The 24,090-nt window shown below is 41.5% G+C and overlaps 2 protein-coding genes across 2 annotated transcripts in view; one reads left to right on the forward strand and one right to left on the reverse strand.

The window, feature by feature from the left end:
* The first annotated feature begins 10,649 nt into the window (after positions 1 to 10,649).
* KCTD6 (potassium channel tetramerization domain containing 6) lies at positions 10,650 to 15,249 on the forward strand. The gene is made up of 2 exons (XM_003762957.4): positions 10,650 to 11,400; positions 13,348 to 15,249. Exons 1-2 carry the CDS (start codon positions 11,374 to 11,376, stop codon positions 14,032 to 14,034), a joined length of 714 nt encoding a protein of 237 aa, XP_003763005.1. The 5' UTR covers positions 10,650 to 11,373; the 3' UTR covers positions 14,035 to 15,249.
* ACOX2 (acyl-CoA oxidase 2) overlaps positions 15,108 to 24,090 on the reverse strand; it is a 48,581-nt gene continuing 39,598 nt past the window's right edge. Inside the window, exon 15 of the mRNA XM_031953372.1 lies at positions 15,108 to 16,536. Within this exon, the coding sequence (XP_031809232.1) occupies positions 16,474 to 16,536 (63 nt within the window). The 3' untranslated portion in view covers positions 15,108 to 16,473. The remainder of the gene's footprint in view (positions 16,537 to 24,090) is intronic.

The raw sequence follows: 24,090 nt of genomic DNA on the forward strand, positions 1-24,090 counted from the left end.
CTGTGTCCCCTGGGCAAAACTACGAGGTGTTGCTTTTGTGAAGTTTGTGTAAATATAATCATGGTTTAATTGGATGAGGAGAACTGGCAACTTAAAGGACTCTGGTTACAATATCACCTTCCTTTATCTGGATTTTTCATATTTGGGGTTGACTTAGCTTGGATCTCTTTGTGGAGCTGCTTTTGCCATGGAATCCTCCTGATGCATTCTTCAGGCTAGTAGGGGACCCCGGTTCTGATAAAGCTCTTTTGCCACCAGGGCCCAAGAAGGGCCTTCTCACTGTTGTGCCTATTGTTGTAGCTCCTTGGGAGACCCCAGGTGGGGAGAGGTGGGCCAGTTCTGGAGAACTCTGTGGTCCCTCCGCAGACTCCGACCTTTAGTATTTCACAGAAATTTCATGGAAAGATGATAAAGAAAGGAGGGTACTTAAAAGGAAAACAGACTTCTCTCTCACTTCCCAGACCCCCAATCTCCCCAGGATTTTCAAAACCATTTCATCCTCATTTTCATATGTTCTCAGCAGAAAAGAAGGAAATAGTCCTGCTCACAAAACTGTATCCCCAATATCCACGTGCAGCAGGGAGGGAAGGTTGTATTCCCATTTTATCTTTGGAGATGTCCCAATGCTGGATAGAGGAGGGATGAGAGAACTTGATTCTCCTTCCTCTCACACATGGCTGTTCTGCAGGTCTGACTGTGGTCATGAACAGTTAGAGAAAAAAAGATCATTTTAGTAATAACACCACGTCTGCAATGCCGGCTAACACCTTTAAGGAGGCGAGCACCTCTGGCTTGGAACGGGGCCAGATTGCTGGTGCTCCTGACAGGATCCCAGCAAGCTTGCTATGGGATTTAGGGTCATGTCTCCTCTCTGAGCCTCAGTGAAAGTGGAGGAGGTGACAGTAGGAATACCTGCCTGCCCTTCAGGGCTGTGGCTGGGATCACGAGACCCTGACTATAAAGTGCTCTGCACACTTGGAAGCACGGTGTGACTAAGCTGGAGTGACACATGGCGGGGAGTCCCTTGGGGCCCCAGTGGCTCTCTGACATTCAAGGGCAGAGAAGGTGCCAAATTGCTTCGGATTTCCATACCTGGGAGTTCCTTGTAGGGATGAAATCACAAGCCAGTCCCTATTGCTATAAAGATAAAAACATTTTTCCCCCTCCAAGATAAAGTGGCTGCTTGTGCAAGCTCATATGGTAACCTGAAGGACTCTAGATTTCTTTGAACTAGTTGCTATAAAAAGTCTGCTACTTTTAAACTCCCACATGGTTCGGTACCAGAGAAACTGAGTACAAAGGTAATTTTGAAGGTATGTGCAGATGTTGGAAATTTATTCTTGCCTGTGTTTCTGAACGCCAGAAGCAGGGACTTCCGTAGAATGGCATTTTAAGGGTCTGTCTGGAAACTGTAAAAAGGCCGGAGTTATAGGTCTTCAGTTCTGAGGTGTAGATTGTTATAAAGCAAGCGGGCTTTTGCCCCTCATGAATTTTTGGTCTGAGGTCATGGCAGAGATAAACCAGGGGGGAAGAAATAAAATCAGTTTTTTCAAGAATCATAGAGCCTGGAATAAGATTTCTGCAGCTGAAAAGAGGTTCTTCTGCAGCTGAAAGGAAGTTCGCCTGCAGCCTGGTTCTAGTTTAACTGCTGTCGGTGTGTTGACTTGTACGGTTGTGGCCACACCAGACACTCTTGAGGTGATTTCTTTTTTTAAACAGTTTGCTTATGAAGTTCCCATAAATTCCTGAGTTGTCTCTGAATTAATTGCCTAGTAAAGTTACCCTGTTTTAACCTTAATTAAACTTCGAAGCCCGTATTTCTTCAGTTCTTTAGGATGGATCAATGGTTCTCTGTAGAAATCAGAATTGAACTCTCAGGACACAGATCTTTTCAGGTGAACAGTCAGTGGGATGGGAGCCGTCCTTTTGTCTGAGTGTTAGCGCGAGACCACTTCTGGCTTTTGGAGCAGTCATGGGTTTTGTTTTGTTTTGTTTTTTGAGAGGTTTCTTTATTAGGAAAGATTACTTTAATGGAAACTTTATTTGCTTTTTTATCATGATGCTTTTATTCTCCATTATAAGCCATTTCTCTGAACAATTAGATTTTTTTGTCATTATCTTAGTAAAACAGGCCCATGTAATTCTCCTTTCAGGACAGAGCTCCCTATCCTGTGGTCATTTTATTCTTCATTAGGCCCTCTCCTGGAGATCATGTAGAGAGAAAGAAAGGGAGAGATGAAACTAAAATCAGTGATTTGCTAATTGTTAACAGCTCTGTCAGTTGTTAGCTCCATTTTCTGTCTGTTCTAACCATTGTCAGTGGTTAGTAGGAGGAGAAACTCAAACTGATGCAATGAGATTTTTTGGGATTGATTGTTGTTGCTGTTCAGTCATGCCCAACTCTTTGTGACCTCGATTGGGGTTTTCTTGGCAAAGATACTGAAGGGATTTGCCATTACTTTCCCTACCTCATTTTACAAAGGAGGAAACTGTGATAAACCGGGTCACTGACTAATGAATATCTGAGGTCAGATTTTAACTCAGGAAGATGAGGTTTCCTGACTTCAGACCCAGTGCTCTTATGCCCTGTGCCAACAAGCTGTATATTTTATTTATCCAAATTCACTTTTCACTGGGCTGTCCCCCATTCTTGTAGATTTTTCCCTCATCTCTACCTTCCCTGGCTTCCTTTTCAAGTCCCAGCTAAAATTTTATCTTTACAGTAATCTTTTCCAAATTTCCCCTATATTTAGTTAAGTAGTTCTTGATTTCCCCATCAATTACCTCTAATTTATATGGTATACTGTTTATACATAATAGTTTGCATGTTGTCTCCCCCCACTGTCTTTTTGACTCTCTTTGTACCCCTATTACTTAACCCAGTGCCCTGCACATAGTAGACACTTAATAAATGATATGGACTGGATATGTTGATTTTCCTGCTTCCTGCCTTCTCAGAATTAATCACTTAACAATAAAAGGATAATTCAAAGACTGAGTATCCAGTTGATCCCTAGCCTGTGGCCCATGATCAAAATGATGGTTTCTCACAACCTTAGTTTGAATTTTTGAAGGTCTGTCAATAACTGTGGCATTTTATCTCCTCTGGTAACATGAGTTTTTGACTGGAGCTTTTACCCTGATAACATCACAATTTGGCTCTTACCACCTAAAAAGACTTCCTATGCAAGCACTTGGACTAATAAAGTATTGAATCCTAGACAGGTTTTCTTCAGCTTGATAAATAATGCAAAGGGCTTGTACCTGAGTGCATGATACAGTCTAGGGGGCCCAGCTTCTCTCTTCTCTGGGGATTCTCCGCCCTAGGAAGGCCTCCCTTACATCAGGCTGAGGAGAGAGTCCAGCAACTGTTTCTCCTGGTGTTTCAACTTCCTTTTGGCCTGATACTAATAAAAGTAACTCCTGGTAAATACTGGGCATCTCCATTTCTGTCTCTGGAGAACCCGGACTATTGGAGGTTCTGGTGTTGTTTCCCTAGCAGGCCCTTATTTCTTTTTACTCTTTTATGTTCCTATCTGGTGCCTGACAGAATGCTCTCCCTTTTCTCCTTCCTTCCCTTTTTAAAGGAAGCTATGTAGAATAATTTGAGTTGTAGAGAATCAAGTTTTTGGATTATCTGTGTTATAAATGTACTATTAATTTCCATCATGGTGAATAATCTAGGAATTCTTTTGTGAATTCAAGAGCCATTTAAATAATTGCTTGATGGGGAAACTGATATCTTTAAGGATATCCTGAAATTGTTAATGGGGAAATGACTGTTAAGGAGGCCAGCTTCCTATTAAGTATCTTCAGCTCAACTCCCCTGATATTTATTGGGCTCTTATTTGTAAGGCACTATGTCATGTCAATGGAGACTGGCCTTAAGAGTCTGGGAATTCTTCCTTCAAATTCTGTTTCTGTCACATACTGACCCAATGACCATGGGCTAGTAAGGTACTTAACCTCTTCATGCTCTAGGCAACTCCAAGATAATCGGAGCAGAGAAAATGTCTTACCTGGAAGTTCTTTACACTAACAGAATCACAGGTCCAGGTCCTAGTTTCTTTATGTAAAAAAAAAAAAAAAAAAAAAAATATATATATATATATATATATATATATATATAATATATATATAAAAGCAAAAAAGTATATTTATAGTTTATATAAGAAATTACTATCTTTTATTTTTTATATCATATTCATTCTCACCCCTTTATAACAAAGAAAAACATTTGCTACAGTTTGATATTGTATGTGACATTCTTCCCATTCTTCCCATGTGACTTTTTAAAAATTAAATTTTCTTTTCAATTAACAATATTTTTTTCCTTTTCTCTACCATCCCTTCCACCTCAATGGAAAAAAAAAAACCCTTGAAGCAAAAAAGCAAGTTCACACAAAAATTCTTGTATTGCTCATATTTAATAATGTGTCACATTCTGAATCTTGAGTCCATTACTGCTCTTTTAAGTGGGTATTTTCTTCATCATTGATCCTTGGACTTATGGTTGATCAATATACTGAACAGAGTTCTTAAATCTTTTCAAGTTTGTCTTGACAATGATATTATTATTGTAGAACTTGTTCTCCTGTTTTGCTTGCTTCATTCTGCATCAGTTCTTGTAAAACTTCTCGGTTTTCTCTGAACCCCTCTCATAATTTGTTTAGCCATTCCCCACTTGGTGGACACCCCTTTAGTTTCCAGTTCTTTGTCCTCATGAAAGAATATTTTTATGCCTACAAATGCTTTTCTTATATCTTTGGGGTATAGGCCTGATAGAATCAGAAGTCAGAGAGAGCTCTTCTGGGTTGCTTTCCAGAGTGGCTGGGCCAATATGCAACTTCTACAGTGCAGCAATATGCCCGATTTCCTACAGCACTGCTAACATTTGTCATTTCCCGTTTTTTTGTCAGCTGCTACCAATTCTTTTTCAGAGATACTAGATGTAAATGTTTTTAATAATTGGCAGTTTCCTTTCATATCATAGATTCTTGTGCAGGAGCTTTTCAGTTTGTGTAACTGAAATTATCTAGTTTAAATAACTTGTGATTGCTTGTATTCTTTGTTTGAGTTAATGTGCTCCCTTCAAGTAAAGTTGCATAAGACACTGCCTGTTTTTGGGTTTCTTCCATAAAAAAATAAAATAAAATGATGTGATCTTTAAAGTTTAGGATGAATATCCATTAGGAATTTAGTGTGTTTATTTTGTCTGAGATGCTAAGTAAACTTATTTATTGCCCAACTGCGTTCTCGTTTCCCCAGCAGCTCTTGTTGAATGAAAGTCTTTACCATGAATTTATGTTTATGTTCTTAGAGCTATTGTATGGTGAGCTACAGAATTCGATTTTATTTTGTTTCTAAATCATCATATAGTTTTGATAATTACTGCTTTGTCATACAGTTTGAAATCATTCTTTTTTTCCCATTTTCCTTGAAATTCTAGACCTTGTTTCTCTAAATGGATTTTAAGCTGTTGCTTTCTCTAGTTTTACAATGTAATACCTTGGCAGTTTGATGTGGCATTAAACCTACAAATTAATTTAGGTAGCACAGTCATTTTACTATTTTAGTGTAGCCCAACCACAGTGAATATCCCTTTGTGTATTCAAGTTATTCTCTTCTTTAAAAAAGTATTTTGCCATTTTATTTATATAATCTTGAGTGTATTTTAGTATATTGACTCCCAGATAAATTGAATGTTTGCAATGAAATTTTTTTCCTATTTTCTCCTGGTTTTTGTTTTTGTTAATATAAATGCTGATGAATGTTCAGGCTTAATTTATATGTTGTCACTTTACCAGAACTATTGATTGTCTTCATTTGCTGATCATGGGAAATATTCTAAATAAGCTTTCCTGTTGTCTGTAAATAGGATTAAGTTCATTAATCTAGGTGGTAGTGATTATGGTTGTGGTTGTTGCTGTTAAGACCTGGGAATAGGCCAGTGGATTGGGGCTAACTGGAGAGGAGATGATGGGCTGGTGGATGCAAGGGGAGGAGGGATTGACTTTGGCAGGAAGGACCATCCCTTACTCAGAGGGACACAAAAGGAGAGAAGGGGGGATGGTGCTGAGGAGTTTTGAGGTGGGGGGAGCTTGTCCTAGGTTAGACAGTGGTTCCATTGGGCTCTTCAGGGGTAGTGTGGGGGACTCGAGACAGAAGTGGGGGATGGTGTAGAGTATCCAGTGCCGGGAGTGTGATGGGAGGCAACTGGGGAGAGTCCAAGAAATGCTGGGCCACAGCGAAGGCCTGTGTGGATCCCTTCAGCACAGTGGCTTAAATTTAATCCTGTGTGTTCCACAGGAGCTGAGTAGGAGCAGAGAGAAGGCAGCTCCTGTGGGTAAGTCCAGGCTTGGAGTTTGTCAAGATTAGACAGCCCTAGGGTCACAGTCGTGGAGGGTGGGAAGGAAGGGCAGAAGTTAGGCGACGGATTGGGAGAACTGGGAAAAGTGGAGGAACTAGAAGTCACAATATATGCTATAATACACCTATGATATTCTGGGGAGTGTGGGTAAATAGGGGGTGGGTGGGTGGGGAGCTCTGAGAGAAGTCTTAGGGTTAGGATCCTGGAGTTATGGGTGAAAAACAATATTTGCTATAATATACCTATAATGCTCTAAGGAGTGTGAATGAAGAGGCAGATGGGCAGGGGGGAACCTCTGAGAAAAGTTAGGATCCTGGAGTTATGGGTGAAAAGATTTTTATCACCCTTGTGGGCGACTGAGATAGAATGAAAAAATGGACCCTGGGTGTTGTGAGGTTGGTGACCAGAGAATGTCTGAGGGGACATTGATAAGGATATCGAGGACCCGGTATGAGGGGCGTCTCAGCCTGGAGAAAGAGAGGAGGGAGACCTGAGGGCAGGTGGTGGCCACAAGGGCCGGGGCCAAGTGACACAGGTGGTGAGATGGTGGAAGAACAGCTGCCCCTTCCACAAGGAGTTGGGAGGATAGAGACCCCCAACCTCCCCCAGCAAAGCTGAAGTCTGTTCCAGGGAGCTCCAGAGGATGGGAGTGGAGATGGATGAAGAGGTCCGGGAGGAAGATGTCAGGGGCTGGATGTAAGCAGGGGGCAGAAGCCTGGGGGGCTGGAGGAGGGGATGCGGCCTGTTGGAAAGGTCAGGCTACTGATGCCAGAGGAAAATCAACTGGACCTGCCCCCCATGGAGCCATCAGGCCAAACAGACCCCACTAACACTGTCCTGTTCTGCACTCTGTCCCCTCTCTGACAGAAGGTGGACAGATGGTGCGCTCCCCCATTGGTCCCTTGAAATCATGGCTGGGTCCATGTTAAGTCTCTAAATGTTGCTTGATGACTTAAGCCTGCCCTGGGGGGAGGTCATGTGACCCCACTCTAGACTTGGGGAGGGGGCTGCTGGGCGGCTGCAAAGTCAGCCACCATTAGGAGCGGGAGCCCTCCATCAGACTGGACTCCCTCAGCCCGAAGTGGGGGGGTCCAGCCCCGCCCGCTCTCCCCTCCTGGGCTCTGTGGTCCTGGGTGCTTGTGCCCTCAGATGCTCTTTCAGGGTCACCTTCACGCACTTCCCAGTCTGGATCCCACCTGGGGACCTGTCAGCCTCACCACTGCCCCTGATTGGGCACAGCGGGGCTCTTCTGGCCCCCCGCAGCCTTGCTGGGAGCCCCTCGGCCCGCCCCCTCCCCCTTTTCAGCTTTCTTGTCTTTTGCTTTGGATTGTGAGTTTCTTGAGGATGGAGACTATCCTGTAGCATTTAGCTCAGCACCCGGCACTTAGTTGGTGTGGAATGAATGTGGCCTGATTGATTTGCACTGGGCTGGAAGGCTTTTGTTTTGATTTTTTTTTTCATCTAGAAACTGGGGAACAAAAGTACCAACTTCCCAGAGTTCACAGACTCCAATGAGATAATGTCTGCAAAGGCCACGGCCTAAGTCACCCCAGAGAGGGGCTTTTATTCTGGCCTAGGCCTGTTGTAGGCCCGGGTGGTCTGTGCTGGCCCAGGGCCCTCTGCGGTTGCTGCCGAGGGTGGGACGGGACTGGGGCCAGTAGGTCCCTCGAGAGGGGGGCTGGCATGGCTGGGGAGGAAACCCCTCTCCACCTTTAATCCCTGAAAATGCAGCCTCTTCCCCATGCTCATCAGCACATCATGTACACGTGCAGAAGTAAGATGGTGCCGGAGCCTGGACCTGACCCAGAGCGGGTTTTGTTCCCTGAGAAGAGCAGAGTTGGCACTCGGGCTGTTTGGGAGTTTCTGCGCTTGCCACAGGGCTTTCGTGGAGGCCTCGGCACAGATGTGGAGGGATCCGATGAAGCGAGCACCTTGGGGAGCAGATGCTGGGCCAGTTCCAGCCCGTGGGCCCAGCTCCGGCTCTGCGGGGTCTGTGAGCCTCCAGGGCGGGAGTTTGGGAGGCAATGGGACCTTCGGGGTTTTATGGCAGCCCTATAAGTGCAGGCTGGGCTTGGCCACGATGAGATGGCAGACGGTGTCAGGTTTTATTTTGTGACCACCCAGGACGGTCCTGGGAGACCCTGGTGGTCTCTGCTCCCTTTTTTCACTTGGTGACAGTGCTGGGCTGAGGCCCTTCTCCCTGGTGATGAATTCACCTCCCCAGGCCAGGATTTTCTTTCTTTCTTTCTTTTTGCTGAGGCAATTGGGGTTAAGTGACTTGCCCAGGGTCACACAGCTAGGAAGTGTTAAGTGTCTGAGGCCAGATTTGAACTTGGCTCCTCCAGACTTCAGGGCCCGTACTCTATGCACTGCCCCAGCTCGCTGCCCCCAGGCCAAGATTTTCTAAGGCCACATTACACCTTGTGTTTTGTGGCCTGCCTGAGGAAATGGACTGAGAAGGGCTTTGCCAGGGATGTAGCCTAACTTTTTGCTGGGATGGTTTTGTGTCCATGTGTGGAGCCCAGGCTGTGTAGGGGCAGGGAAGGCTCTGAAAGGTGGGGAGGCCATGGAGGCCAGAGCCAGGCTTGGAGGCCAGCCTCCGGGGGAGGGGCGACTTTGCCAGCCCAGGGCCTCCTGTGCCAGGCCAGCAGTGGGTGCCCTTCTCACTGGGTCCTGAAGGGCTAAGATGCCATGGAGGGCTCCCGCCCTGAGCTGTCCTAGCCATCGTGGAGGCTGGGCGGAGGCCGGTGGGCGGTGAGAGGCTGCACAAAAGCGCCAGTTGTCTGGAGAGGATTTTTGGATGGCTTTGACTCATTTGAATAATCTTTCTCTTGGTGGGGACTGAAGTAAGTGTTGTTTTTCTAAGAAAAATTGGCAGTGTGAGTTTCTTGGGCCTGTGTGCCTCAGCTTGCTGAAAGCCTCTGGTGACCCGAGCCTTGGGGCGGGAGCCTTTGCTTAGAGGGCAGGGGAGGCTTTTCCTCCCGTGGGAGCAGCCGGGGCCTGGCAAGGGCAGGGACTGGGCGTCAAGGTGGGGACTGCGGCCCTGGACGGTTGTTCTGGTCCGAGGCCAGTGCCCACCCGCCCTGGCACAGCCTACCCTCCTAATGCCCGTCAGCCAGTTGTTGGCTTTGAAGAAACGGCAAGAGGGGGGTGGCTGTTGTAGGTTCCGGTTTAGGCCCTGATTAGGCCTCGCTGACAAGGCCAGTGTCCTCTACCTGCTGAGTGACCTCTGGGAGCCCCCTGGGCCAGATACCCTCCAGGCGCATGTGGGCCCAGGGAGAACAGCAATCGCTTGGGCCGACCCAACTTGGCTTCCTTGTCTTTGCTGGAGCCGGACCCTTCCTTGGCAGTTTTCTTTCTTTTTTTAAATTTTAGTTGCTGAGGTAATTGGGGATAAGTGACTTGCCCAGAGTCACACAGCCAGGAAGGGTTAATTGTCTGAGGTCAGATTTGAACTCAAGTACTCCTGACTTCAGAACTGGTGCTTGCTCTACAGCCACCGAGCTGCCCTTTGGCAGTTTTCTTCATAGCGCCCTAGTGTGGAGTGAAATGTGATTGAGGTACAGCCGGGGTCTGGAGCTGGGTCCCGTTCATGGGGAGGCTTCAGGGGAAACGCTCCATTGGAGGCCCAGCTGTGTAGTTTGACCCTGTGGCTCAGGACGGGCCAGAGGTGGTGATGGGGTTTTCCGCTTCAGCTCCTGAAGTGCTCTTTGTCTCTATTGGACAGTAGTGAGGGAGTTTAAAAATTTTTTTCTGTAGCATTAACATTCATAAAAAATTACTTTAAGAATCTTCACATTTGCTTTAATTTTTTAATGAATAGGTTTTTTATTTTTTTATTTTATTTTATTTTTTTTTATTTAATAGCCTTTTATTTACAGGATATATGCATGGGTAACTTTACAGCATTAACAATTGCCAAACCTCTTGTTCCAATTTTTCACCTCTTGCCCCCCACCCGCTCCCCCAGATGGCAGGATGACCAGTAGATGTTAAATATATTAAAATATAAATTAGATACACAATAAGTATACCTGACCAAAACGTTATTTTGCTGTACAAAAAGAATCGGACTCTGAAATATTGTACAATTAGCTTGTGAAGGAAATCAAAAATGCAGGTGGGCATAGATATAGGGATTGGGAATTCAATGTAATGGTTTTTAGTCATCTCCCAGAGTTCTTTCTCTGGGCGTAGCTGGTTCAGTTCATTACTGCTCCATTGGAAATGATTTGGTTGATCTCATTGCTGAGGATGGCCAGGTCCATCAGAACTGGTCATCATATAGTATTGTTGTTGAAGTATATAATGATCTCCTGGTCCTGCTCATTTCACTCAGCATCAGTAATGAATAGGTTTTAAAAGTAGACTCACTTCAGGATTTGAGTTTGTAATTTTCAGTGTTTTTATTATTTTTTATGTGGATTGGGAGGGAGGCTTTTATTTTTCCCTTTTCATAAGTGACCTTCCTGATACAGGGTCATCATAGATTCGAATCAGGAAGAACTCGCACAATCATTTCTTTGTAAAAATTCTGAAAACTCTATTTCACAGAAAGCAGACAGTTTTTTATTGATTAACACAGTGTTTGAACTCCGGTTTTACTTGTTAAGGTTTTCCTTCTTCCCTAGCTGAAATAATTCTTTTTCTTTGTGAACATGTTGGCTGTGCAGGTAAATCACTCATGATTTAGCTAAAGTGGAATGCCTAGGACAGTCTGAGACTTAATTATTTGTTGTCCCCGGAGACTGTGGGCCTTGAGGTTAGCAGGGAGGACGCTGGAAGGTCTTTGAAAATATGATACTGCACGGAGCTTTGTTTGGTGGCAGGTCGGGAGAGAAATAGAAACCTGGAATTGGGATGTTTAGTCTTCTGTCAGAAGGGCTGGCTGAGGGGTTTTCTGTACCTCCTTAATCTTCTGTTTTCTCCCCGGGCGGGGGCCTAGGTGATATTCCTGCTGAACTCTTCCTGAAACTTAGAGAAGATCCCCAGCATCAGAGCAGATGGATAATGGGGACTGGGCCTATATGGTGAGTGCACCGGCGCCGCTCCCTGTGTGTATGCTGCAAAATGGAGTTGGACAACTTTCTTTTTCTTGCATGGCTACACGGGCCCTTTAATGTGAATTTTAAAAACATAAATAAGTTATAAATTCATAGATGTAATCTGGGAGTGAGAATAATCTGAATCATGACATCTGTTCTGTGATTTTTGAGGTGTTTTATGTGTTTAGTAGTATATTTATGTATTTACATCTAATACAAACGCTTCTTTTAAAAATTAAAGTTCAATACTGAACACTTAGTTTTTGGAAATCTTATTATAACATTTAAAGTTTTGCTCTTAAAAATTTTGTTTTCATCTTCAAGCTTGAACTGCACTGAAGCAATGCCGTTGGAAAGCATTTATTCACTTATTTTGCCGTTCTGGAATTCAGTGACATTTCTTTATGTAATTTGGTGCATAAGCACCACCACCTTCATGTGGTCCTTTCCCCCAAAAAGAACGACAGCAAATGCGAGATTACTTTTGCAGTTTTCCTACCTTCGGTCAGGAAATATTTTTCTCATTCTACCCCAATCTCTTTATTGATACTGGATGGTTAGGAGAAAATTCTTCTCAAAATTACAGGCAAAATTATGACATTAACATTGCAACCATAAGCATACTATCAGGGTATGGAAACTTAAAAATAGCATTGTCTGCCTTGCACATATCATAGTTTTGTGGTAAGGATGCAGAGATTAGGCAATGGCGATTAGCTTACTTAGATTTGTTCTATGGAAAACATTCAAAGTAAATTTTACACATGTTCAGTTTAGTTTAGGTTTTTTCCCCTTTCTTTTTTAGGGGGAAGTAAACAGAGGAAGAACTTTTTTGGTCATCAACTCACTTTTCTTTTTGTTCAGTAAAATGACTTCTTTGATTCAGGGTGGCTCTTTTTCAGTTCCTCTGCCATAAGGGTGAACTTGGCAGTCAAAATTTCTCACACTTCTCCATCCCGAGTAAAGACTGCAGTAGAGCCCTGGGCAAGCCGTGGCCCCAGAGACCCAGGAAATGTGGGGGCCCATAGGACAACCCATTGGCAGAAGGTAGCACCCCAGCCTCCAGCCCTGCTCTCGTATAGGATCCTGGAGGTAGGGCTGATCCAAATACACATTTCAAATGCAGGGCTTTTTAGAGTGTCTAACTACAAAAAGAGTCTGAAGCTGTGATTTTTAGCAGCTCTAGTTTGGAGATATATATATATATATATATATATATATATATATATATATATATATATATATATATATATATATGTATATATGTATATATATTTTAAAGTGAGAATATAATTGTAGCAAATATCTGTCTTTCAGGTCTGCAATATTTATCTTTCTAATTTTGGCATTCAGAAGCAGCTGGTGGTACAGTGGATAGAGAAGGGGGCCTGGAGTTAGGAAAACCTGCGTTCAGATTTGTAGTCAGATTCTTACCAAGTCACTTAACCACTGTTTGCCTTGGTTTCCTCCAGTGTAAAATGGGGATAATAATAGTACCTACCTCTCAGGGTTGTTGTGAGGGTCTAATGAGAAATTTGTAAACCACTTAGCACAATGCCTGGAGCAGTGGTAAATGACTTATAAATGTTAATCATATTATTATTATTTTTGTGGCTTTTATAAAAAATAGACATTTATAAGATTGAATTTCAAATATACTATAGTTTAAATCACATTGACCTCTTTCTTATTGTAGCATACCCTATTTGGAAAACTCTTTCCTTTAGTCATGACAAAAATTGTACATATCTGGAAGCAATTCTAATTTGGGTGTTTTTTCCCCCCTATTGAAGGAGGTCCTTAAATTGAGCAGCAATATTATGCTTGTGGCTTTTGGTCCTTAAGGGCTCTATTTGTAATTGAAATTAATAGGGTAGACCAAATTTTATGCGTGCTATGTTGCCTGAGTCACACTGTCTGTTTTGTTTTCAGATGACTGATCCAGTCACATTAAATGTAGGGGGCCACTTGTACACGACCTCCCTCACCACTCTGACGAGGTATCCTGACTCCATGCTGGGAGCCATGTTTGGGGGAGACTTTCCCACAGCCAGAGACTCTCAGGGCAACTACTTCATCGATCGGGATGGGCCGCTTTTCCGATATGTCCTCAACTTCTTAAGGACTTCAGAACTGACTTTGCCTCTGGACTTTAAGGAGTTTGATCTGCTTCGGAAAGAAGCCGATTTCTACCAGATCGAGCCCTTGATTCAGTGTCTCAATGACCCAAAGCCCCTGTATCCCATGGATACTTTTGAAGAAGTCGTTGAGCTGTCCAGCACCCGGAAGCTCTCCAAGTATTCCAACCCGGTGGCGGTGATCATCACGCAGCTGACCATCACCACCAAGGTCCACCCTCTGCTCGAGGGCATCTCCAACTACTTCACCAAGTGGAATAAGCACATGATGGACACCAGAGACTGCCAGGTATCCTTCACTTTTGGGCCCTGTGATTACCACCAAGAAGTTTCTCTCCGAGTCCACCTCATGGAGTACATTACAAAGCAGGGCTTCACGATCCGCAACACGCGGGTGCATCACATGAGCGAGCGGGCCAATGAAAACACAGTGGAGCACAACTGGACTTTCTGTCGCCTGGCCCGCAAGACAGATGACTGACCCGTGACCCCAGGAGAAACTGGTGGGCGCTGGCTCGTGGACGAAAAGTAAAAAAAAAAAAAAATCACCTCTGAGGACTTGAAAAAAAATCTGTATTTATTTAAAGGATGTGAGGACTGGAAAAGAAATTTGTGCTTATTAAAACTTCTTTCCTTCCCTCCCTTCCCCCCCCCCCCCCCCCCCCCCCCCCCCCCCCCCCCCCCCCCCCCCCCCGGTCCCATTCACACCGAGTATGCATGTGCCTGTTCAAATTCTCAAGATACCTTTTTTATAAAAAGAATTCTAAAATTCATTATGGTCTATAATCTACCTGTTAACAGAACTTTTTCTATTAGAGTGCTAAAATCATTACTGTTTAAATGGTTCCTAATGCAACTACAAGGCTAAAAACACTGGAAATGGAAGAATTAGCAGGGCACCTCTGACGCCTCTGAGAAAAGTCAAAACTTGCTGAGGGACCTAGTTTCCAGGCCGATAAACAGTGTTGGGACGTGAAAGGAAGCCCTGCTCCGATCGGTTTAAAGTCCTTGTTAAGTCCCGCTTTTCCGAGCTAGGACAACGGTTCTTTCTATGCATATTAAATCAAGCAACCAAATATCCGTAGCCATGGAAATGTTGGACTAGAAATATTTATATTGGATTTTGAACACAAAATATCCCCATGGTAGAAGTCTTACTTTTTATGCCTGGTGCAATATTATTCCCAAGTGTACTGCCTGCCCAAAAGAAGCTAATAAAAAAAGTGAAATATGGAACTAGGATGGGTTTCAGTGATTATTGGTGGTGACATGCCTAGGTGAGGGTATATATATTTTTTCTTAAAATAATGTCAGTATAATATTTTGGAGAGGTGATGAGTAGAACTGCTGATTACAGTGTAATGACCACAGTGTTAAAATTGTGACATTTGGAAGACACGGATCTGGGTGTCTAAAATGAACATGTTTGAACAGTTTCAGCTTGTCATAGCACCATGTATGGTCCTAATGTCCAAGTTTTAGCTTACCAGTCTGTTTTTGCTGCCTCTGTGTTAGGCAGACAAATCCACTAAAACCAGACCCAGCTCAGCCAAACCAAAGTTTTCTGTGGTGCTTGAGATTTTTTTTTTCCGTATTAATTTTATTTTTAATTTCTGGAATAAAGCATTTCCATGTGGTGCTTGAGATTTAACAAAAACCCAAACCAAACCAATTCTTCTGAAGTGAATGCAGATAGCCTTGCCACGATGAAAAAATGTACAACTGTTTCTCTTCCATTATCATGTTTTGTTTTATATGGTTTATTTTATTTGGTTCAGTTTCCTGCAGCAAAAAGGATTAGCCATGCTAGCTACAATTTGCTGATTGCTAGAATATTAGTCTGCTGACATTTCTTGCTTGGGAATATTGCTTCAAAGCTGTACAATCCAGGTCACAGGACTAAGGTTAAGCTGTTTCACCTCTGGCTCTCTCTCATCCTGGCAGGCTGTCTCTTTTTACTGAGGTGACAAACCTCCATTCCAGGGCTAACGAACAGAGCCGGAAAGGCCCTATGAGGGAAGCTTGTAACCTCAACCAGCAGGAACAAAATGGCAGAATTTTCCTGTGAAAGTTCTTTATGCAGTTTGGTTCATGGCAAATTTCCTGTATTATAAATAGAACTTTAACAAAACCTTAACAAGTTGACAATTGCACCCATTTGGGCGGCTGTAAATTGGGTACAACAGGATTGTAAATTCAGTTTGTATTTCCTTTCTGTAAAATTCTCATCGCCTTGTTAAGTCATGGAAAACTTACCAGTTTAGTGAAGTTTGTCACTGTGTGAGAGTGGCTTTTGGAGTATGGAAAGAGGCAGAAGACCAGTTGGATCCAGTTTAAGAAACATTTTAAACTCTAATGAAACATGCTTGAAACTTTTTTTTTTAATTTTTTTATTCCCAGCAACACGGTTGAGTCTAAAGCCTTGAAACCAAAGTCGTTTTCTTTCGGATTTTTGAATGATTCGTACATCTTCCCATTGAAACATATAACAGCTAAATGTTTAAGTGGATAGGTTGCAAACTTGAGTTAGTAGTGTATTCATTTGACTTGTGGTAGGTTATTCCATAAGGAAAAAAAATAGAGACAATTTAATACTGGAATCGTGAAAAAATAGTTTTAAATCTGTATAAAAAATTAGGCATATTGTCCTTCAAAGGAGTAGGCTGATATGATTATTAGCTCCTGCTCATATCCATAGGTTTCTTTTTGTGAATTTAAGGTTTGTTAAGAATTAAGCACTTGATAAGGAAGGTTTATTTTTCACAATACTGCCGAAGGCACACCTCTAGTAGAAGCTAATGATTTGCCTGTCTTGTTTTCAACAAGTACACTGGATTTCCCTTTATCATAGTATCATACATTTAGAGGGTAATTTTGTTCTACTTCTTGAAAGTAAAATAGAGTCCGTAGTTGGCAAATCTCATAATTTGGATCGGTTATTTTTTAAGAATGGCCTCAGGTATTTCTCATAGGCAGGATTCCCCTGTTTGGAGAAAAAAAGAAATATTAACATGACCGTTTCAACCAGAATTAATGTCAATTTCTTGTTTGCGGCTATTCCATGTTGGAAAGATTGCACAAGATTCCCAATTTTAAAGAATTCAGGCTGTTTGAACATTTTTCAAAGGCCAGCCTCCTTTTTTTAGTGCGGATTTCATAGTGTGGGTGCCTAAGGCCAGTGACAGAGTACAGCCTTGGGTCTTAAAAGTTTAAACTCAGTAAACATTTACCAAGTGAGGGCTCTGTGCTGGGGCTGCAGGATATGAGGATGAAAACATACACATTTCTGGGCCTCATGAATAGGTATGTCTTGCTGCAAAAGGTTCTTTGAAAACGAAGGGAAAAATATTCTCTGTCCTCAGGGATTAAACGAGTTTACTTTCAGCTGAGCTGCTTGCTTTTGCAACAGCCAGGGGTAAAGATGCCAAATGTGTGAAAGTGAGAGGGAAAGACCCGCTCCTAATTTCAGAACCCAAACCTCTGCTTTGTCCCATTTCATCCCCTTTTCCTCTTTTCCAAAGCAATAGAATGGAAAGAGTCGCCCCTTAAGCTTCTCTTAGTCTGACTTAGATCTAGAATTTATCAATTTAAGACATGGCATTTGAGACATTTAAAAAACAAATTGGCATGGAAAACTTGGTATGCCTTTTTAACCCATGTTCTACAATTAGTGCTAAAAGAGACCAAGAGCAGTCAGTGAGTACAGCTAGTTGAAAAGTTAGACCCAGTGAGCCATGGGATAAAGGCCATATTCAGATGACTTGAAGGATTGGATTCTCCCTATTAAAAAGAAATTTTTTTCAGGATGGCAAAACTGGAGCGAGTCAAAGAAAGGCAGATTTGAGATCCATGAAATGAACATTTTCTTAATAATCACAGCTGCCTCAAAATGGCAGGGAATGGCTGCTTTGGGTTTCTTGTTCCTGGAAGTCTTCAGGTGCAGGCTGAGTGAATACCTGGGGCTTATTGTAGTAGGGATTCCTGATTAGTTATGGGTCAAATTAATGATGTCTAAGGTCCTGATGACTTATTTTTTTTTTTTTTAAAGACTTTAACACTATATCCAAAAGTAATTGTGTTTCGTTGTGTGAAATTTTCTCTTCCTGCCTGTAAAAAAAAGATTGCAGCTAGCCTATTAACTTGAACCTATACTTGACTGCATGGCTTTTAATTTGTAGGGATTTTAAAAATTTATACCCTCTGCATTTTTCTGCCCATGTAAATAGGTTAAAATATGTTTTATGATAATTCAACTGTTTCAAAAATTCTGGAGGTCAGCCAGGTTCAGTTTGAATATTTACCACTGAAATTTTTGGGGCTTTTAAGCCATTTTAAATTACCCATTCTTCTGATCAGAGCCACTATATTTTGAAAATCTATAAAATAATGTAGTCGATTACGTGTAGAGTTAAGTCTGCCGTTGCTAGAGTACACAGGCCACATATTTTAAAACCTCATTTTGTATCTTATTCGTTGTTAAATATGGTGACGCCTCATTAGTTTTACAATTCCAAAATTCACCAATGTGGTTCTCTTTACATAGAAATAGGTGTATTTAAAAGCTACTTTTATAGATTACCTTTCAGAGTGATATATGATACATTACAATGGTATTCTATATTGACATCCTTATGGCAATAATATAAAAACCAGATCATTAAAAACTCAAATGCTTTTGGGAAATAAAGACTATGAGAAACTGTATTTTTTTTTTTTTTATGATAACTTGGAGAAGAAAGACCTGATAATTTTTGCTTTTAGTAAACCTGGTTTTACCTCTAACATTTCAGTTATTTAGGATATAGAGGAATGGGTTGATTTTTCATCTCTTGCAGACAAATGAGGGTAAATATATATTATCACTTGATCATGTGAGAATTAGATTTTACATATTATATATAAGTATATGTAGACATAGATACATATATGTGTATGTGTAAATATGTACATATATATGTTGTGAATTTCCTTTTCAGATTAGATCCACTGGTCTGAGTAGGAATAAATACCCTTTGATTTCTCTTTTAGGATCTGTACCATAATATCACAGAACGTTAGAGCTGGAAGGTACCTTAGATTCCTCCTCCATAAAACACAGAGTATTCAACATTCTCTGAGCCTCATAGAGCTATTGATTTACCTCAGCTAGTTAGTAGCAGAGCCCAGGTCCTTTGACTCATAATCAGAACTAAAATCCAGTTTGGAAAGGAGGCCATTTAAGCTAACCTACAGATGTAAAGGAATTCCCTTGATGAGATCTACAAATATTTATTTATGTAATTTCCACCTGACCGTGAACAAAACCTCCTCCACGACAAGAAACTTCAAATTGAGAGTCTGTCATTCCCCTCAGAGGCAGCCTGTTCAACTTTTGGATGGCTCTAATCACTAGGAAACTTGTCCTTACCTTAAGCCTAAATTTACATCTTTGTGACTTCAGTCCACTACTAGTGCTGACCTCTAGGGACAGAGGTCCCTAGCAGAGCAAATCTCATCCTCTGTTCACATACTTGACAATGATCATATTCCCACTAAGTTTTTCCTTTTCCAGGTCTCAGGTTCCTCAGCCCAACCTCATAGGCTGTGATCTCAAGATTCTTCCCCTGATGTTCCACCTTTTGACACTCCAGATTATCAGTGATCCTTCCTAAAAGGTGGCACCTAGTGCTGAATGGATGTGATTCTCTTGGATGCTTTCCTTCTCTTAAGGGAGCCCTGACTTACATGAGCTTACAGAATACACTGTTGACTCATCCTAAGCTTGGAAAACCTGTTTTCAGGTGAGGTGCTTAGCCCCCATCTTGTCCTTAGGCAGTTGTTTTTTTGAATCTAAGTATAACACTACGTTTATTCCTATTAAATTTCATCTAACTTGATATGACCTAATATTCCAGTCTGTTAAGATATTTTAAAACCTTGTCATTTTGTGTGTTAACTTTTCTTCCCGGCTTTGAGTCATTTAGAGTTTTGCCAAGCATGCTTTCTCTGTTTCTAGCCAGACTGCTGATAAAAATGTTGAAATGAAAGCATAGGGTGAAGGCTATATCCCCTTCACTGAAAATCTCCTTTAAAACTGACTTTGAGCTTACTGGGTCTGGCCTTTCAATCATTTGTGAATGCACTTATCTGACTTTTGTCTAGCCCGCATCTTTCCAGCTCCTCCAAGGATAGCGTGAGACATTTTATTACATGCTTTGCTAAAATCTAGATAAACCATCTCTATAGCATTGTGCTGTTCTGCTAGTCCAGTATCCCTATAAAACAGGAAATGGAGTTACTTTGGCACAGTCTGTTCTTGATGGAGCCAGACTGTTCTCTAGAATCATAATTTCCTTTTCTGGACAATCTCTGGCCATCTTTTACAAATTCCCAGCTTCTTATATAAGTCGCTGTCCTATTCTTATTTACACATTGAAGTGTTTATATTGTTGGTGAATAAATTCACAAAAACACAATTTGATTTGAAAATAAATTCCAGAGTTTTTTCTAGGAATAGAAATCAAGCCTATTGGCTTATGGCACATAGACTCCATTCTCTTCCCTTTTTTCAAATTCGAAACAACATTTATTTGCCTGCTGCAGTTATCTTGTATCTTCTCACTTGGAGATCATGCTCAGTGTCTTGGTAATCATTCCTTGAGTGTAGTTCACTTGGGTTTGATGACAAGAATAGCTTGGTGTTTAATTATTTGAGGAATTGTTTATTTACTAATTTTATTTCTTTCCTGTTCAAAGATCATTCTTGGCTTGAACAGAAGCAAGTGCAGATGTTAGAAACTCTGGCTTCTTCCTCCTGCCAGTTACCTGAATCTCATCCGACCCACTCCATCTCATCCTTCTTGGGCCAAACATCCTGCCCAAAGCTTCTTGGGACCCTCAGCTTTCTCCACTGGCCTCAGCTTTACCATTTCTGATATTATTCTTGGAGGACTGAGCTATGTTTAAGTATTCATCCCATTTCCTGCCTTTGCTTTTATCCCACGCATATGGTTTTAAAAAATCTAAATTGGGTGATGAATTCCTTGTACCTCCATATTAGTAGCTTGTCTTCTTTATCCATTGTATCATATATTATATTGTATCATAGGTATATTCAGAATTTTATTCTTAGGGGTTAATTTCGTCTTGAGAATTTTAGTCCATGGATCCTATTTTTCTTTTGGACCTTTTGAATTCTTATCCTCCAGATCTATGATTGTCCTTGGTATTCTTTTTCACAAAAGACACAGTGGTCTTTATTTCACTTCAAGCTTCCCATCATTTCCAACCCAGCAACCAGGGCCTGTTGGGGAGAATCAGATCTTTACGAGAAATTCCTCTATTTAAAAATGATGGTATCATTGAGGCAAGTCATGAAATTGCTAGCCACCTTACTTGTGGTAGGGTGAGAGCTCCAGCTGATGTCCAAATGATTGAAATCTCCCATCAGGAATATACTATTCCTTTGGGTCAGGCTTAACTTTTGTTTCGCGGACTCATCTATTTCCTCTTTTAGCCCAGATGGTCTGTGGAACGCTCTGATGACGTCAGGACCGTTTCTCCACTGGACCTCTGCCGAAATGCTTTCCGCCATGTTTCCCCGATTTGACATTCCATCCCCACCTCTCTGCCTTGGATCAAGTCGTCCCCCAAGACCAGAGGGCTGTCTCCCCTCCCCTCTGCCCTTGGGCTCTTCTTTCCAGCTCAACTCAAGTGCTTCCTCCTAAGACAAGCTTTTTCTGATTTCCTCAGTTGTCGGTCTTCCTTATCCACCAGTTTATTCTGAACAGGTTTTGTATTTACTTATCTGTCCACATGATATTCTCCATTCTTCAAGGGTGGGGACAGTTTTGTTTTTGTATTTTATCCCCCATACTTTTCATAGCACCTGGTACTTAATAAGCATTTAATAAATATTTATCAAATTATGTAAAATGGAATGTTTCCTCCCTCCCATTCTTGGCTTTCTGCACATGAATTTGTCTCCTTATTATACAGGGCTGTTTCCTTCCTCTCCTTGTCTTCCTCCTGGGCTTCCTTTGAACACACACACACACACACACACACACACACACACACGAACATATATATGGACATATGTACACATGCCCACACACATAAATGCAATAAATATCATGGTTATATTTTAAGGTGTGGACCAGGAATTCAAATCCAATTCTCTGATATTATTTTTATTTCCCCAAATTGCCATTTATGAAATTCTTGCCTTTGTGCATTTAAAGTTGACAGCCTCTTGCTCAGAGGAGCTTCCTGGGTTCCATCAGGCAGTATCATTTGTGCCCCAGGGAACTGCCACATAGGTGAGGTGGTCTGGTTTGACCAGAAATTCTGGGCTATATCTCAGATATGGGAAAGACAGGAGAACTTTACTTTTGGGAGGAGGTCTGCTCTGGTGGATAGTACTGGACCTGGAGCAAAGAGATGGATTCAAATCCTACTTCTGTATCATGAACCTCAGTCTCCTCATCTGTACAATGGAGAAGATGCTTCTATGATAGCCCACAGAGTTGTTTGGAGGCTCAAATGACAGAGATGACATGAATACTTTGTGGCACAGTGGAAGGGGCCATGGCTTTTCATGAGTCTTTCTCCATCTCCTCTGCCTTCATGTTTTGTGCTCCTCCTTCACCTTTCTAGTTTGTCTTCTCCAAAGCTCATAGCGGGCCTTTGTCGTGTCCAGAGCCAGCTCCAGCGTCCATCCAACAATTCTTCTTTCACCTGCAAACCTCCTCTTCCTTTTTTTTTAATTAAAGCCTTTTATTTTCAACACATATGCAAGGATAATTTTTCTTTCTTTTTTTTTTTAGTGTGAAAATCAAATGAGATAATATTTATTAAAAAATTTTTATCACAGTACTTGCCACATAATAGCTGCTATATGAATAATTATTCTTTTCCTGCCTCTTTTTCCTCCCTTCCCTTCTTTTCAATGGAGTGAGTTGGGAGGAGAGAAAATTCATGTTTGTTAATTTAAAAATAATATTTAAATAAATGCTAGTAAAAGCTTACCAGAAGAAGTTCTTTTAAGGGTTTTTCCCCTCCATCTACCTGTGCCCTGATTTAATGAGTCATACAATCACAGAATATCAGAGATGAAAAAGAATTTCAAGGTCATCCAGTCCAGATTCCTTCAATTTATAGAGAAGACCAAAACCCTGAGAGGTATGTGAACTGTTCAGGGTCATATTGGTAGATACTATTATTCCTTACATGGATATTAGAGCAACTGCTATTAACATAAGGATAGAAATTGCCAATAATCTCACAAAGAAATTAACAACTGTGAATGTCTCTCCAGACCTCCCTCCATCTATTTTTTTTTTTTATTTAATAGCCTTTTATTTACAGGATATATACATGGGTAACTTTACAGCATTAACAATTGCCAAACCTCTTGTTCCAATTTTTCACCTCTTACCCCCCCCACCCCCTCCCCTAGATGGCAGGATGACCAGTAGATGTTAAATATATTAAAATATAAATTAGATACACAATAAGTATACCTGACCAAAACGTTATTTTGCTGTAGAAAAAGAATCAGACTCTGAAATATTGTACAATTAGCTTGTGAAGGAAATCAAAAATGCAGATGTGCATAAATATAGGGATTGGGAATTCAATGTAATGGTTTTTAGTCATCTCCCAGAGTTCTTTTTCTGGGCATAGCTAGTTCAGTTCATTACTGCTCCATTAGAAATGATTTGGTTGATCTCGTTGCTGAGGATGGCCTGATCCATCAGAACTGGTCATCATCTAGTATTGTTATTGAAGTATATAATGATCTCCTGGTCCTGCTCATTTCACTCAGCATCAGTTCGCGTAAGTCTCTCCAGGCCTTTCTGAAATCATCCTGTTGGTCATTTCTTACAGAACAGTAATATTCCATAATTTTCATATACCACAATTTATTCAGCCATTCTCCAACTGATGGACATCCATTCAGTTTCCAGTTTTTAGCCACCACAAAAAGGGCTGCCGCAAACATTCGTGCACATACAGGTCCCTTTCCCTTCTTTATAATCTCTTTGGGATATAATCCCAGTAGTAACACTGCTGGATCAAAGGTAATGGTTTTTAGTCATCTCGGTTGGATTCGTTCACAACTCCACCAACAATGCATCAATGTCCCAGTTTTCCCGCATCAAGGATAATTTTTCAACATTGACCTTTGTAAAACCTTGTGTTCCAATACCCCTCTCCCCATTTCCTCTACTCCCTCCCCTGGATGGTTATATGTTAAATATATGGTAAACATGGTAAAAATATATGTTAAATCCAATATGTGCATATGTATTTATACAATTATCTTGCTGCACAAGAAGAATCAGATTGAAAAAGGAAAAAATGAGAAAGAAAATAAAATTAAAACAAACAACAAAAGAAGTGAAAATGAAAAAAATGAGAAAGAAAATAAAATTCAAGCAAACAACAACAAACGAAGTAAAAATGCTGTGTTGTGATCCACACTCAGTCCTCTCTCTGGGTGCAGATCAAACCTCCTCTTCCTACTCCTCCCACAGCCTGGGGAGGATTCATG

The sequence above is a fragment of the Sarcophilus harrisii genome, chromosome 1, assembly GCF_902635505.1.
Source record: "Sarcophilus harrisii chromosome 1, mSarHar1.11, whole genome shotgun sequence".
NCBI lineage: Eukaryota > Metazoa > Chordata > Mammalia > Dasyuromorphia > Dasyuridae > Sarcophilus > Sarcophilus harrisii.

Coding starts and splice junctions, on each gene's coding strand:
- KCTD6 (XM_003762957.4), top strand. CDS start 11,374: ATGGATAATGGGGACTGGGCCTATATG. Junction 11,401..13,347: donor ATGGGGACTGGGCCTATATG/GTGAGTGCACCG, acceptor TTTTGTTTTCAG/ATGACTGATCCAGTCACATT.